A 16,995-nucleotide genomic window follows, 5' to 3' on the forward strand; every position below is an offset into this window, starting at 1 on the left:
CACACACACACACAGTCACACACTCGGCCCTCAGAATGACACAGCTCTGATCGGAGGGAGGTGATCTCTGAAATTGCTCAGGTGAGTTTTTCTGTTTTTCATTCAAAAGAAACAAAGATTTATTATTTTGTTGTTTTTAAGCCATAACCAGAGAGAGAGAGAGAGAGACTGTAAAGTGAGTGTCGTTCGACCCCTCTTCTTCGCTGGTGTCTGTTGAACAGTAGCAGAAAGGCTAAACATGGCTAACTGAACAAACAGGCCGAGGAACATTAACATGAAGTATAATGGACAGACAAGACAGCGTGTGTGTGTGTGTGTGTGTGTGTGTGTGTGTGTGTGTGTGTGTGTGTGTGTGTGTGTGTGTGTGTGTGTGTGTGTGTGTGTGTGTAAATATATTATGAATATAAATACCTTAAAGATCATATTAGCAATTGTTGAAGAAGTATTCAGATTCCTTCCTTTAAATCAAAAACTAAATTCAAGTATTTATAACATTTTAAGAACTAATTACAGAAATATGATCAAGATACATTCAATGTAATTGGATTTTCTGTGAAGTTTTTATTGTTTAATGATGTGTTTCTGTTTTGTTTTACTTTTAATATCTAATTTAAATGTCTTTTATATAAAGTCTTGTTTATTTATATATTTAGTTACATTCATAATAATTATACATAATTATATAAGAAGTTTCATCATAATGAATGACATAGATGATATTTGCCACAACTATGTTACAAGTAAAAGTTCTGCTTTCTTGACAAAACTATAGTAAAAGAACAATTTTATCATAAGAACAATATATTTTAGGTATTAAAAATAAATATGTATAGTATTTGTAATACTTTTATATTATTAATATTATTAAAATGTACTCTAGTATTCTTGGAAATAAATAATTTAGGTTTGTGTGAAATTTAATGGGTTATAAATGTTTAAATAGAAAATACAAAAGAGCAAGAAAGAAGAGACATTTATGTTTGTCTGTCTAGTTTTTATAATTAATAATATAAGAGACGTTCAGCAGCTCTGAACAAAACGACAACGCAAAGTGTTTAAAAAGGCTTTAAAACTAAAATAATTTAAATAAAGAGACATTTAAATTGGTTTAAAAAGTTAAATATAATAGAAGAACCACTCATAAACATATTATTATGCACCATTTAGTATAAACATTGTACATACATAGTACACACAATATCCATGTGTACATGTATGCAAATATAAATATGTACATATATACATTAAACTTTTAATAGTTCAATAAATAAATAAATTAATGCTCTATGAACAAATACAATAAATAAATAGTAAAATGACGACAGGAAAATATTTTGTTCTGAGAACGTTTACAGATGGAGTTTTAGTGACAAATAGATTAAATGGAGTTCGTTATAAACAGTTTATTTTTTGTTTCTATATAAACGTAAGACAAACAGTTGGAATCTAACTTAATTTAATAGACAGTCTTTGTTGTTAATGAGATAGAAAATAAATTATAAACTGACTTAACGTAAGATTAATGTGGGGGAGAAACATGACGATAAGGCATTTGTTGGAAAGGCATGCTGGGAATCCTAGGAGATGACTAACTGTCAATCATAGCTGTGGGGAGGGCGGGGCTAAAGTCTAAAGGTAATGAATAAATATTTTACTTACAAAGTAAAAATTTTGAATTAACATCTGATCATTTATTTTGACTTAATATCTCATTTGTTTGGACTTTACATTAGGTTTTTTTATCACTTGTAAATTTTCATGTTTTCTTGTTTTTCGTCTTCATGTTTTGGCACAACTGGGCTTCCATAGATTACAGCTTCTCTTTTTCCATATTAACGTTAATTAAATAAATGATGTTTGAACTAAAAAATGATTTTTTTTTTTCTTGTTTTGGGAGGAAAATTGTTCATTGGTTAATGAAAATCATAGTGTGTGAGTGTGTGTGTGTCAGCAGTATTGATTGGTGGATTTCCACCAGCCGACTCTCAGCTCATCTGAACCTGTTCAACTTCTACCGTCTCTGCTTCCTTAGCAGCCACATTCTAAAAATGTATATATATATACTGTATATATATACTTTAACTACCTCTCAGAGGTAATTGCTCTTTTTACTGCACTACATCTATTGGTCAGTTATAATTACTTTCTACATTAAAACATGATATGATGCAGTACTTTACTACTTATTTACCTAGTAGTACACAAAGCATATAAAGTGTCTCCACAAAAACACCTTGCAACACTAAAATACTGTCATATTTTATTATGCAGAATATTATAATATTCTATAATAATATTACATTGTGAATAATGAATACTTTTGATAGTTAAATTTCATTTTGCTGATAATACTTTTTAATATTTTGCTTCAGTAACGTTTTTTATTTGGGTTTAAACACATTTTCAGACGTCAGAGAAACAAAAGGAAGAGAAAATAAAATGTATAGAGTCTGAATTCAGCCGATTCAAATGTGTTTAGAGCGAGCAAAGAAACGGTGTGTGTTTGCGGCTGTCATCATCATCATAATCTTCATCGTCGTCTTCTTCTCATGACCTTTGACCTCTTGGTCTATCTGTTGTCTTTTGTCTCTCCTCCCTCCCTCTCTGATGTGAAGAGCTCATCTCTCATTTCAACATGACGAGTAGAGACGAGATCACGTCGCTGAGCTTCTCTTTGAAATTCAACAGAAAGAAAGAGTGTGTGTGTGTGTGTGTTTGTCTCTGTGTGTGTGTGTGTGATCTCCATGCTAATGAATGCAGTGAAGATGCAGCAGCAGGCTGTTTATCATTACACTGATTATATCAACCTTTCTTTAAGGTTCAAAGGGTTAGCTTTAAGTGGCCACTTAGGAGTGTGTCTGTTTACAAGTGTGTGTGTGTGTGTGTGTGTGTGTGTGTGTGTGTGTGTGTGTGTGTGTGTGTGTGTGTGTGTGTGTGTGTGTGTGTGTGTGTGTGTGTGTGTGTGTGTGTGTGTGTGTGTGTGTGTGTGTGTGGTGCTCATGACCAACATGATAAAGGATGAATTTGTTGTAATAGTACAAAGTGAGGACATTAAGTCCCGTCCTCACTTCCATATTGTTGTTGGAGCCATGAAGCTTGATTTTAGGGTTTCAGGTTCAGGTTTGTGTTTCAGCAAAAAGGAGGTTTTCTGTCATTGAAGGTCTCACAAGTTTAGAAGGACAGAAACGTAGTGAGTGAGGCCTTGTATGTTTCCACTCAGTGAGTCGGTGAGACGGAGACTCCGGCTGCAGTCTGTAAATGATTACAGGACAGACCTTGACCTCTCTGCTGCTCACTTCAAAACACGACTGGTATCAGTGGTCCAGAGCAGGAAAACAGAGTCCAGCTCTGTGAGGACACACAGTCTCACTGTGGACACAACGAGGGACATGTTTCTTTACCTCACAGTTTTGGGAATAGGACACAGTAAGAACCATTTAAACTGGTAGCTGCCCAGTATAACCATCGTCTGATCTGTTGGACACTGGGCGGCTTCACTGGAGCAGTCGTGGGTGAAAGGCCTTGCTCAAGGGCAGCGACTGAACTGTCAACCCAGTCGCCAGAAAATGTTGGATGTAACTTGTCAGCACATGAAGAAGCTACAAAGGTTGAGAGACAGATTCAGAGTTTCATGGACACAGAAAATAATAAATTGTTTTTGTCGTTTTCCAGTGAGCACCCCTAATTTCCCTGATTTACGTATCGCTGTCAATCACACCCAATGGAATCCAATCAGAAAGCAGGCGAGGACGGACTGGCGGGGACGCAGAAGGAGGCCGCACTGCGGGCACTAATGCAACGCACAGGATACCAACTGCAGCAGGTAGGAAACATCATGACACAGCGTTGTTCATTTTGTTCTTCAACATGCATGAAGGTGCCATTTAATAATAAGGTCGAGCTTCCAACGCAATATACTGTATGTGTGTGTCCTGCAAATGTCATGTGTGGAATATCCATAAACAAAAGTGCAAAACAAAGAAGATTCTTCTTCTTTAGTTTACTAAAGAACAAGTTACTGGTTCTACATAACCCTTGATCCTCAGATGAGTTTCCACAAAATGAACTATGGTGCACATTTTTCTAATCATCATTTGTTTCAGGAGAACGGCCAGCGGCGGTACGGTGGACCACCGCCCGGCTGGGACGGACCGCCACCAGAGAGAGGCAGCGAGATCTTTGTGGGGAAACTACCGAGAGATCTGTTTGAAGACGAACTGGTTCCACTGTGTGAGAAGGTGCAGATTGTGTCTACATTATAACATGTTGTTTAAATCAGCATGCCGTTCTCACAGCTCTCCTCCTGTCTCCAGTTTGGTACGATCTACGAGGTGAGGATGATGATGGACTTTAGTGGGAACAACAGAGGTTACGCCTTCGTCACCTTTGGCACCAAACAGGAAGCCAAAACAGCCATGAAGCAGCTCAACAACTACGAGATCAGGTCAGGGTTTGTTTGTTTTCTAACACCAACACTCCACAACTCAACGCACACAAGACGCATCAGTGGGGCTGAGACTGACCTTAGCATGCATCATCATTGTAGACCGATTACGTGTTTAAACTCCTCAGCAGGCTGGTGATCCTTCTTAAAGTCTCCTCTGTCACATAGAAATGCTAATGAGCTTAAACTAGTAGAAACACTGCCGTAACAAAGAACAGTCAAAAACCAAGAAACACCACAGCAACCATACAAATACTCTAGCAGCAACCTAGCAACAGCCTAGCCACCATCCTGAGCACCAAGTAAATATCAAGCCAACATGTAACAAGACCACAACCATCTGATAATAAAAAGGCTGCGAACCAGACCATCCTCATCATCATCATCATCATCATCACACCTAACAACAGAAACCCTCTAGCAACCACCTGATACATAGAAAACCATCCGACTCTTGTGTTCCTCTTCCGTCCCGCAGAAACGGCCGCCTCCTCGGAGTTTGTGCCAGCGTCGACAACTGCCGCCTGTTTGTGGGCGGGATTCCCAAAACCAAGAAGCGCGAGGAGATCCTGTCCGAGATGAGGAAGGTCACCGATGGGGTGGTGGACGTCATCGTGTACCCCAGCGCCGCCGACAAGTCCAAGAACCGAGGCTTTGCCTTCGTCGAGTACGAGAGCCACCGAGCGGCCGCCATGGCCCGCCGAAAACTGCTGCCAGGTAGAAACCAAACATTCACAACCAATTAAAGTCAGGAATTATTGGGTTTAAAATCAGGGATCTTCTGAGAACTAGACACAGCGCTGCTTTGGTCTGAATGCTAACTTCATCATTCTGCTTATTAGCAGCCGATACTTAGACATGGTCACCATCTTAGCTAAGCATGCTAACATTTGCTAATCAACACTGATGAATGTCTTTAGTTCTGCAGGTGTCTGGTCATGAACAAATTATGGGACACATTAACATGTTGACCTGATGACAACATGTTAATGTTATTGATTGATTGATTGATTTTAAGATTTAACTGATCACTTTTAAAGCACCTCTGGGCCTGGACCCAAATATATATTGCAGAAATGTTAACCTCTTATAATGCAACATCAGATCTTTCTGGCTGTTTCAAAGTCGAGGCTCGAAACTAAAGTTGAACGTGTTTTTGCTCATCATCTGCCTTTGGAGATCTGCCAAATTTGTGTTATTTTACTTCTTAGTTTATTTTATTTATATATTCTACAATTTAGAATACTTTTTTCTGCTTTTGCTTACTTGTTATTTTTGTACCAACATTAACCCTTGAAGTGCAAAACATAGGTAAACATGTAAAACATGTCAAAGTCCACATTTAGTCTGTAAGCAGGGATTCACCAGATGAAGAAGAAGAGCTCTGATAGGATGAAGAACTTTACCACCAGAAATAACCTCAAACACATCTACAGCTGCGTGTTTCCTGCTGGTTCCAGTGTGTTCGTTACCTGAAGCTCTACACAGTCATCATATTCTGACTCTGTGTGTTAGGAAACACTTCATGGACAAACTTGATGTTAAGCGCTCTGATAAAGCAGAGAGCCTCGGTGATCAGATTGAGAAACCGTTTTATTGGTTCCACACAGGAAGATGATTTGTGCAACAAGAAGCCGGACCGAATACATTACATTACATTACATTACATTACATTACATTACATGTCATTTAGCAGACGCTTTTATCCAAAGCGACTTACAATCAGTAGTATATTGCATATCATTCACCCATTCACACACTGATGACAGGGCTACCATGCAAGGTGCCACCATCAGACTCTAACTAACATTCATGCAACATCCAATCCACACCGATGGCAAGCCTTCGGGAGCAACTTGGGGTTAAGTGTCTTGCCCAAGGACACATCGACTGCTGAAGCTGGGTATCGAACCACCGACCCTCTGATTGGAGAACTACCTTGCTCTCCACTACACCACAGCCGAATAAACTGCAGATGCTGAGTCATGTTGGGTCACAAGTGTTTTCAGGTGGAGAATACTACCACATGTGTAATAGTACACGGGTTGGTGCCAAGTACACAATGTTTGGTTCAGTTCAATGCTCTCTGTAAACTAAACAAGTACACAACTACTGAATTAAAAATCAGTTTATCATTCTTTAATTTATGAATGTCTAGACATCAGGAAAATGCATTAAAACAAGCTGAATAGAAAAAATAAAACGGGAATAACGGAGTGAGAAAAGTAGAAGTTAATGTTGATTATGTTAATAAAGCTTTTGTGAAATGTGTTTAATCAGAATAGTTTGTAAAAAGTGAAATAACTGTCAACTAAAGTTTAATGAACTTTGAATCTTTGACTTTATCAGTGATGGTTTATAAGTGTTACTGAGCGTCAACATCTATTTAATTTGAGAAAACGAGAGTTGGAGTCAGCTTCACTCACATATTGATGTTTTTTATAATTTTTTATTGAAGAACTGGCCACATATGAACGAAGTTTAATTTTTAAATGTTTAAAAGAAGTGATAAAATGATTGTACCGGACTATTGCTAAACATACTAAATGAAACCTACCTGTCTTGTCTCTCAGGTCGTATTCAGCTGTGGGGTCACGCCATCGCCGTGGACTGGGCGGAGCCTGAGGTGGAGGTGGACGAGGATACCATGGCAACCGTCAAGATCCTGTACGTCAGGAACCTGATGCTGCAGACCACCGAGGAGACCATCGAGAAGGAGTTCAACAGCCTCAAACCAGGTACTGCAGAACACAGCAAAAACAAAACTCAGACGTCGCTGTGGCCTTGAATGCACCAACGTGGACGTAAAACTGACCAATAAATAACTGAATAATTTAGGACTTCACATTAGATTATTATTTTGGCATTCTTACGTTTATTTAACAGAGGACGGTGTTGAGACAGAGACAGACGAGTTTGACATACAACAAGGTCCCAAAGCCAGAATTGAACCTGTGACATTGCAGTAAATAGACCTGCACTGTGACTCGGGATGGAAAGTGAAGAAAGTTTTAGTTAGTTTTAGTTGCAATCAAACATGCAGGAAGACAGGAAGTTATCTTAAAGGACAGTCAAGGTGAGTATTTCAGAATAAAACAGGAAACAATAAACCACCATGAATGAATGAACATCAATCTAACCTTGGAGGGAGGCTGGCATCCCACCAGGATCTATTTTCAGGACAAATTATTTTTTATCATGATTGTTTGTCAGTTTGCAAGACTTTACACATTGTGTTTGCTGATTTTTTCATATTGATTTTATCACATACAGATTTCCTCTTACTTAGAATACAATTTAGGAATTGGTGAAAGTTGCAAGTTGGTTTCATCTAAAAACATTTATATTTAATACAAAAATTTAAAGTCAAATTTCACAACATTAGTTGGACAAAGGTTATGCAAATATGTAAAAAAATTAATTCGGTCCTAAACTGTGGATCAAATCACCAAGTTGATTATTACCTTGATAATCTTAATTTTGTTTAATCTGATATATATTACACTAATAATTTTATAATTTAATCCTAATTCTCAAGAGGCGTTCGTTCCGTCTGTCCAGGAAACGTCACTGTCTTTATTCTTACCACTTCCTGTCTCTGTAATATTTAAGCAGCTTCTTCAAATAATAATAATAATCTTCATCTTCTTTTTTATAGACATGAACAGTTTTTTTCCTCAGATATCATAAACATTAAGAGAACAGTTAATAAATAAATAACTTTTTAACCATAATGTCAAATTGTCTTTTCTTTATTTTATCTTTACATGATTAATTTAAATTATGCCGTATTTATTAGTTAAGTGTGTAATGCTATTTAATGTTCAAAGAAAAACTAAACTAAATGAAACTGTTACAAATGTGAATATTAACAGAACTGAATATTAACAGGTACTTAAACGGTCCACATGTTGAACTGTGATTCTGCAGGCTGAACGTTGCAGCTCCAGAAGGCTGAATAAAGACAAAATAAAGACCAGAACTTGACCTTTAAGGAGTTTGTTGCGTTGCAGGTTCAGTGGAGCGTGTGAAGAAGATCAGAGACTACGCCTTTGTCCATTTCACTCAGAGAGAGGACGCCATCAATGCCATGAACACCCTCAACGGCAAGGTTAGACGACTTCTACTTGTAGTGGAGTATTTTCAGTGTGGTATTAGTACCTCAACTTAAGTAAAAGTTCTGAATACGGTATTTCGTTGTCCTCCCTCCAGTTGGTGGACGGCTCTCCCATCGAGGTGACGCTTGCCAAGCCGGTGGACAAGGACAGCTACGTCCGTTACACCAGAGGGACGGGAGGACGTGGAGCATCTCTGCTCCAGACCGACTACGCCGCCTACACTCTGGGACAGGTAGGACCCTGAACACACCACCACCTCCAACACCAGGTCCATGTGGGTCCTGTAGGAGGACTCCTGGTGCTTCATGCAGGGCATCTGAGAGACAGGAATGGAAAGACCTCGTCTGTACTTTCATTATGACGGAGGAAGCAGGAACATTCACAGTTAGGAGTGAATATTTAGGAGCTTTAAAAGGTTTGGGGGGTGAAATAAATGGTCATGTATTTACAAGCCACATTTATTTTTTTGAAAGTTTCTTTGACAGTTTTATAGACAGAGACTGTTAATAGGTTGGAGAGAGGATCTATGATAAACAACAAGGTCCCAAGGCGGAATGAAACCCGGGATGTTGCAGTAATATAGCATGTACTGTGACCACTCGGTGACCGAAGAGCTGCTTCATCTTGATGAAAGCTTGAGTTACATTGAAGGACACAGTGATGGGTTACAACTCAGTTGGGTCAAACAAACACAGGACTTTCATTCAGGAGACAGCTGTTTGTGTCCCGTTTGAAACCCCAAGAGTCAAAGTTGACTTATTTTAATTACATCCATAACTAAAACTAACCAAGAAGTTTTGCTTTTATTTGACAACATTAAAAACATTTCAAACTGCTAAAACTGTTTAAAACTGCGACCATAATCCAGGAGAATCCCTCAAAATGTATTTAAGAATTAAATATAACATAGCATGCACTTTGACCCCCTCAGAGACTGAAAAGCTCCTGCATTTATATTCAACAGTGATTGTGTTGCATTCAAGGACTCAACTACAATTAACTTTTTTTATTCATCACTTTTAACATCACTGTGTCTTTAGTTCTGCCAAAGTGTTGCACACATTAACTTGTTGACCTGATGATGGCGCTAGATGAAAGTTAATACGGTTCATCCTCTGCGGAACATGAATGTAGAGTCGATCCATCAGGTCACTGTTGAGATATTTATCCTCCTCCTCCAGGTGTATGACCCCTCAGCGGCGTACCTCGGTCCACCCGTCTTTTACGCCCCCCAGGCCTACACCGCCATACCAAGTCAGTTCCGCTTCCCGGCGACCAAAGCTCACGTTGGAGGTCGAGGTCTTATCAGGACGCCGTCTGTCAGAGGTGAGGACCGACTGAATCTTAAACTGGCAATAAAAAGGATCAAGCCTTTTTCTTCTTAATAAATCTGAGCTTCCTCTCAGCTGTTCTTCATTAATAAATAACATTGAGTGAAGAAAACTGCTGCTGTCTGTTAAAAAACTGTTGACGTTTCTACATCAAATGGATTTCTGATCGATCTGGTTCTCTTTGAAATCAAGAAGCACTTTTTCTTAAATTACTGTGAATTTTCATAAAATTAAATAAGCTGTTATTATTGTAAACTGTAAATGTGCAGCCTGGTTTCCTAAAAAAAATTAAAATCACAATCAAAGGGAAATGTATTTCTACCGGATTACTTTTGTTTTTAATGCATCACAAATAAGTCTCTAATGGAAGTCCATGAAGGGACAAACAGGACTTTCACCCGGGTGACAGCTGTTTGTGTCCTGTGTGACTTGTTTTATGTCAATAACTTAAATAACATGACAAATTAATTTTGATTTGTTTGGTTTGAATTTACAAACATGTTTAAAACTGTAAAGAACACAAATTAAAAAAAATATATGTTTTTTAAACTGATTCAAATGGTTTCAAACTGCAACCATAATCCAGGAGAAACTACCTTTCCCTCAGAACGTTATTAAGAATGCAGTTTAGTTGCATGTGAAGGTCATTTTCAGGAGAAAGGGACGTAATGTGAGAACTGAAAAGATGACAATCATGGCAACGGAAACTAAGATGGACGCGATTTTCCTATCGTCAGTTCATCAGTAATCTAATTGTCAGGATCTGAACTGAATCAAATCAAGATCACCCAACTATAAAGAATGTTGTCTCCAAACTCTTTGTTTGCCTGAATATTGTTTTAAATATGATCCACTGAATCAAGAGAACTTCATTGATCAACATTAAATCTGAAAGATGCAGCACATTTAAATGTAACATTGGACTCGGAATCATGAGCTGTAGAAGCAGGACAGATGTACTGTTGTCTTCACTGATAATTGTCTGATTCTTCTTCCCGGTTGATTTCCGGTAATTTGATTGATTTCACTGCCTTTTCGATCTCCTGTAGAAATTTACATGACTGTACCTGTAGGGGCTGCGGGGGTGCGGGGGCTGGGCGGGCGGGGCTACCTGGCCTACACCGCCGGGCTCGGAGTCATGGGTGGAGCCGGCGGCGCCTCCTATGGCCTGAAGGCGGACAAGCAGGCGGAGGAGAAGCTGTACGACCTGCTGCCAGGCATGGAGCTCACCCCCATGAACCCGGCCGCCATGAGCCTGAAGGCCGCCGCCATCAAACCTGCAACACAGGTAACAGAACACTCCTAAGAACCAGGACTAGTCCTCCTGAAGGACCCGCTCACTTCAACTATGGTCTTATTTCTGTGGTTTGTCCAACATAACATTGTACTCACCAAAGTGTTACCTGGGGGGGGGGGGGGGGTAATATGAACCAGGGTTAAAGACAGAGGAAAAACAGTATTGATTCTATTTTGTCATTCAGATAGCATCTAATGGATAAAAGTCAGATTTTCTACATACAGAATGCTCTGCACATTAGCTGAAGGTGGAATGGATGCTGTTCTGCTGCAGCTCTCAGAACTTCAGAGGACCAGCAGCAGCAGGTCGTCTGAAGTTCTCCCCGTTAGCACCAGACCAGCAGCAGAAGGTTCTCTAAAGTTCTCACCGTTAGCACCAGACCAGCAGCAGAAGGTTCTCTAAAGTTCTCACCGTTAGCACCAGACCAGCAGCAGAAGGTCGTCCGAAGTTCTCACCGTTAGCAAAAGACCACTGGACAGTAGCTCACGATTTAAGAAGAGGAGTAGTGATACTGGGTCAGGAGTTCCCGCTGCAGATATTAAGTTTTGCAGTTGTTTCGTTGACTTTGATGACGTGAATCCAAACTGAAGGTTTCAGTGAAGGAGGTCGGCCATGTTCAGACAGCCGGTCCTAACAGCTACTTTGTATTTGTAGAAGTCAATAACTTATGTTCTTCAAGGACCAACCGGAAAGACTGAACACCAACTGAATGTTTTGTTCCACCATGAGAACCAGTCTGAACTCTGTCTGTCTCTCTCTGTCTGTCTCTCTGTATGTCTGTCTGTCTCTCTGTCTCTGTCTGTCTCTCTCTCTGTCTGTCTCTCCGCATGTCTGTCTGTCTCTCTGTATATCTGTTTGTCTCCCTCTCTGTCTGTCTGTCTCTCTACGTGTCTTTCTGTCTCCAGGTTCTGCAGGAGTTGTGTCAGAAGAATAACTGGGGTCAGCCCGTCTATCAGCTCCACTCTGCCATCGGTCCGGACCAGAGACAACTCTTCCTCTACAAGATCACCATACCAGCTCTGGCTACCCAGTACCCCAATGTGTAAGAATACTGCCACTACTACTACTACTACTACTAGACTTTAGGAGGAGGAGGAGTGAACAAAATTATATTCAGTTGGTTGTAATCTGGCGCTCAACTACTAGATGGCACCAAATCTGACACACTGTTCCTTTAAGACTGTTGAAATGTTGGTTTGCACACATGAGGTGTTTTTCTTCGTTAATACAGAATAGTAGAACAAGCTTCAGTTCACTGTGATTTTTCCCATGATACATTTATATGAACAGTTATTCTATATCATCTAGCTATTCTCACATTGTTTGTTTCTCCCCGCAGACATCCCTTCACGCCTGGTAAGCTGTGTGCGGCCGTAGAAGAAGCTAAAGTTCATGCGGCAGAGCACACTCTGCAGACGCTCGGCCTGCAGACGGAGGGCGCCGCCGACGCCGGCTGTGCTACTGCCGCCGCCGTGGCCTCGGTAGCCTTCCCAGGTATGTGAAGGTCCGTACCCAAAGCCAACTAACTCTCCACATAACCAAACCACTAACAGACTAACACACACCATGCTGGACCAGAACCAAAACTAGAGACAACATGAAGCTTACACTTTAAACTGGTTTACATAATGGTGGTTCTAACAAGGAGCTCCTGCTCTGCTTCCAGGTTATCAGTCTGGTTTCAGATGATCTACAACTGACATCAGTAACCTGCCAGGAGCATTATCATGTTTGAACGATAACCAACTAGTTTGTGACATATAAATTCTAATCATGAATCCTTTATATTAAGAGCATATCAGTGAATCAGGGTGAAAACATACATTATCAATTCATTTTTACTTAAATGTATTTGTATAGCCCGAAATCACAAATTTTCCTCAGAGTGCTTTAAAATCTGTACAACATACAACATCCTCTGTACCAGGACCCTCACATCGGAACAGGAAAAACTCCAATAAAAAAGCCAGTCCTAACTATAAACCTGAACCAGCCCTAAATAATAACCTGAACCAGTTGTAACTATAAACCTGAACCAGCCCTAATTATAAACCTGAACCAGCCCTAACTATAAACATGAACCAGTCCTAACTATAAACATGAACCAGCCCTAACTATAAACATGAACCAGTCCTAACTATAAACCTGAACCAGTCCTAACTATAAACCTGAACCAGTCCTAACTATAAACATGAACCAGCCCTAACTATAAACCTGAACCAGCCCTAACTATAAACCTGAACCAGCCCTAACTATAAACCTGAACCAGTCCTAACTATAAACCTGAGCCAGCCACTACTGCTAATATTACCACTACTAATTCTACTGCTTTTCTACTGCTCTTCCTCTTACTACTGCAGCAGTACATACGGCTACTAAAATGACTACTACTAATAGTATTACTACTACTACTTCTCCTGTTGAATGAATACAAATTCTTTGTTTTTTCTTTTTCAATCATGATTGAGTGTTTCTCGTGCCTGTGGTATAAAAGGTGACAATGTCAGATCAGCTAAATGTGGAGTTATTCGCCCTCTAGTGGCCAATAATGATAATAATAATAATAAAATAATAAAATAAGTATTTACTGCAGCATCATTAAATATATACTGAGCAATACCATGAAAACACTAAACACGCAATACTTACTGATTGATGACCTGCGGACATTTACACTACTGTTGTTAATCAGCCTTTATGCTGATGATGACATTTTCTACTTCAATAAAAATTACTCTTACAGATAAAAACAGTCTCATTCAGACTCCAGGTGTTTTATTTACATATGAAACAGTTTGTGTCACATGACAGAGAGAATCCTGTAGAATGAGTTTGACTATTGATCAGTAAATATTGATTGAATTAGCTTAAACTGTGATTAGTTTAAATGATGTTTGCAAACCTTGACTAACCTTTTGTTTCTACTGTGAAGTCTGAAGACGAGTTATGATAAAGGCAATTCCAGCTCGTTCTAGGCTGCTGTTATTGTGAAACTGTTGAAACAGGAAGCTGATCCTGTTTAAATCTAAACTACTAGTTTCTTTGACTCAATGTCAGCTTATTTCCTCTCTTCTTCTTCAGCTGTTGAGGATCTTTGTCTCTTTGAACAGTGTTTAGTCCTCCATTTACTTAACTAAAAAACATTTGTTAGTGAAGACATTGAGACATGTAGAGTCGTCGGAGCTTTAACTGTGTGACTCCAAACAGCGTATTGATTCTGGTCTCGTCTCTCTCCAGGTTACGCTCTGGCAAGCCCAGCGGCGTCAGCGGTGGCATCCCAGCTGAAGCAGGCTGTGTCTCTGGGTCAGGACTTGACGGCTTACACCACCTACGAGGGATACCCGGCCTTCGCTGTGGCGACACGTCACTCTGACGGATACGGCGTTTTCTAAAGGAGTAAAGTCTCTCACAGCCAGAGACGCGTTCACACTAAACTGCTTTATTCTGCCATTTAAAATCAGTTTAACGTTTTCAGAAACAGACTGGACTCGTTCCTTTCCGTTCGTCAGCTTCATCAGGACACAGAAACTAAAGCAGAATAGTGGGAATGCACCTTTAAGCTGCCGGTTTTACACGAAGACAAATCCTCCGTGCACACTGTTCGGGACTTGCCAGTTGCCTAGTAACAAATTTCTCGCCCGTTAAATCTTTTGCTTTCTTCATGTTATTCGTCTATGAATTAGACTAATATTCAAATCTGTGATTATTCTGTGATTGACTAAGTGGCTGACAGGCGGCCTGTGATTGGCGGTTTGAACTCTTTTGATCAGTACATGTTTTTTTAGCAGTTTTAGTTTGTTTGCATGTTTCTAGTAGTATGTTTACAGTATTCAAAAACTCAATCAGCTGCATAGATTTAGTTATTTTATGCTTTGTTGTAACCTGCGTTATTTCCTCTAAGATAACTGGGATTTGTAGTTCTTTTCAAATGACTTTCAATTGGAAACTACCTTTTGACCCTTTCAGCGTTTTCCCTGTCTGAAAATAGTGTAGAAATGCAACTCAAATGGAAGCCCTGTTTTAGTCACTGAGGCACTCTTGACTTTGCGGTTCTACAAACTGTGAATATGTAGTTTTTAGATTGTGGTGTCCTGAGCTTCTTCGCCCTCATCTTTAACATTTGAGTACATGCCGTCCTGTGTGAGGTGCTCAATGCGCAAGGAAAGACAGAAGCTTTTTTAGGACTTAAGAATGAAACAGATGAATTATAACCAGCGTTTAAAGAAACTCCTGAATGTAAACTCAGAACAGGAACATCAGCTTCAGGTCGCCACTGTTCTTCAGGGAGTTTCTCTTCTTGATATTTCTGCATGTTTAAGTATTTTCACTTGGTGTGACGTTTGTTCTACTTCTACCTTACGAAAGATCAGCTGTGAGCCTAAAACTTCTCTACAGATCGACAAACGAGAACATTCAACCTCCAGATTTTCTTCATAGTTGTTGTTCTTTATGTCTACCGCCGATATTATAAAAACTATCTCTTACTCCAACAAAAAGTTAGTTTATTTTTCATGCATTCTCCTTTGAATGTCCAGCAAAACGAGTGATCAGAGCATCTGTGGAACCTCTGCAGAGTTCAGGTTGAAATAAGTACATAAGTTATGTGATAAATAAATCAACGTTTACTTCTGGTTTCTCTTGGGACACTTACAGCAGCCTCCTTTGTGTAACACTGAGGTTTTTAGACCCACCTGACCTCTTTCCTACGCAGACTTTCTTGTTCTTTTTCAACGTCACCTGTCCTGGTTTACGATTACGTGGGTAATACATCAATTGTAGAGATTTACTTTTGTTTATTACAGCAAGGAGCAGTGTATTAAGGCAGCCTGCTGTCTTCAATATCTTCACTTTATGTCAGATCTTATTAGACTGATCTCACAGAAATACGTGAAATGACCACGACCTCTTAACAGCACATTAACTTTGTGGTCATGGACACACGATTCAAACGCTCAGAGTTAGAGACGTGGCATAAAGAGTGAGGAAGACTTCTGATGGACGAAGTCAAACCAACACAGGACCTTCCACCTGGAGACCGGTGTTCGTGTCTCAGAGTGTTGTAGAGTTAGAGACATGTTTATGTATTCTTCTTATTTCAAGCCCGACCATGATGTTCTTTCTAAACCTGACTCGTTGATTATACGTTAAATTGTTTCCATGCCACATCACATGACTCACTGTAAAGATGTTGTGGTCATTTAACATGTTTCTGTGAGATCATATTGATCTTAGTTATGTTTTATAAACCTAAAGCATCCAATGAGGAAAGAGATGTTATTACTGTGGTCACAAATAAGAGAATCACTCTGAGCCAATCAAAATTCTGTTTAGTTTCCTCATGCAATCTCTCTACAGTTTGGTCAGCAGTGTTTTTCTTCCAGTGAAAGATGAGTTGTGTTGTAGTTAAGACAATGGGACATTGTCACCATGGTAACCGATGACGACAGATCCTTCAGTCCAACATGATATCTGTTTCTTTATGAGTTTTACGACGCGCGACAACATCCGAGCTGTGAACACGCTGAAGCAGAGACAGTATTAAAGTGTGTGAAGCACTTAGAACTTATTTTTATACCAGGAATAAATATCCAGACGCTATTTGTATAGAGTTATTGTGCATTCTCTAATGTGAAAGTGAATCAACACTAATCGGTGATGAACAGAGAGAATTGTGTGTATTCTGGTGGGGTATCATATGATAAAAGGAATCTGCTTTGATGAATTGTGATGTTCCATGCTCCGTAATCTTTCCAAAATAAAGAAACTAACAGCAATCTGAAGAAGCAGCGGCTCCACGGTGTCCCC

General features: G+C 39.6%; 1 protein-coding gene across 3 annotated transcripts; it reads left to right on the forward strand.

Annotated features, from left to right (window-relative positions):
* On the forward strand, positions 1–16,973 carry a1cf (apobec1 complementation factor). Of its 3 annotated transcripts, none has more exons than XM_054598649.1 (13): positions 1–81; positions 3,673–3,823; positions 4,104–4,238; positions 4,314–4,444; positions 4,923–5,161; positions 7,018–7,182; positions 8,458–8,555; positions 8,657–8,794; positions 9,744–9,888; positions 10,943–11,181; positions 12,096–12,232; positions 12,530–12,684; positions 14,428–16,973. In XM_054598649.1, the coding sequence occupies exons 2-13, from the start codon at positions 3,722–3,724 to the stop codon at positions 14,580–14,582; spliced, it is 1,839 nt and encodes a 612-aa protein (XP_054454624.1). In that variant the 5' UTR covers positions 1–81; positions 3,673–3,721; the 3' UTR covers positions 14,583–16,973. The 3 variants fall into 3 exon arrangements, with proteins under 3 accessions (XP_054454624.1, XP_054454625.1, XP_054454627.1); XM_054598650.1 differs by having other exon boundaries at positions 10,967–11,181; XM_054598652.1 differs by having other exon boundaries at positions 12,530–12,694; positions 14,428–14,515.
* The last annotated feature ends 22 nt before the right edge of the window (positions 16,974–16,995 follow it).

The sequence above is a fragment of the Anoplopoma fimbria genome, chromosome 5 (assembly GCF_027596085.1).
Source record: "Anoplopoma fimbria isolate UVic2021 breed Golden Eagle Sablefish chromosome 5, Afim_UVic_2022, whole genome shotgun sequence".
Taxonomy (NCBI): Eukaryota; Metazoa; Chordata; class Actinopteri; order Perciformes; family Anoplopomatidae; genus Anoplopoma; species Anoplopoma fimbria.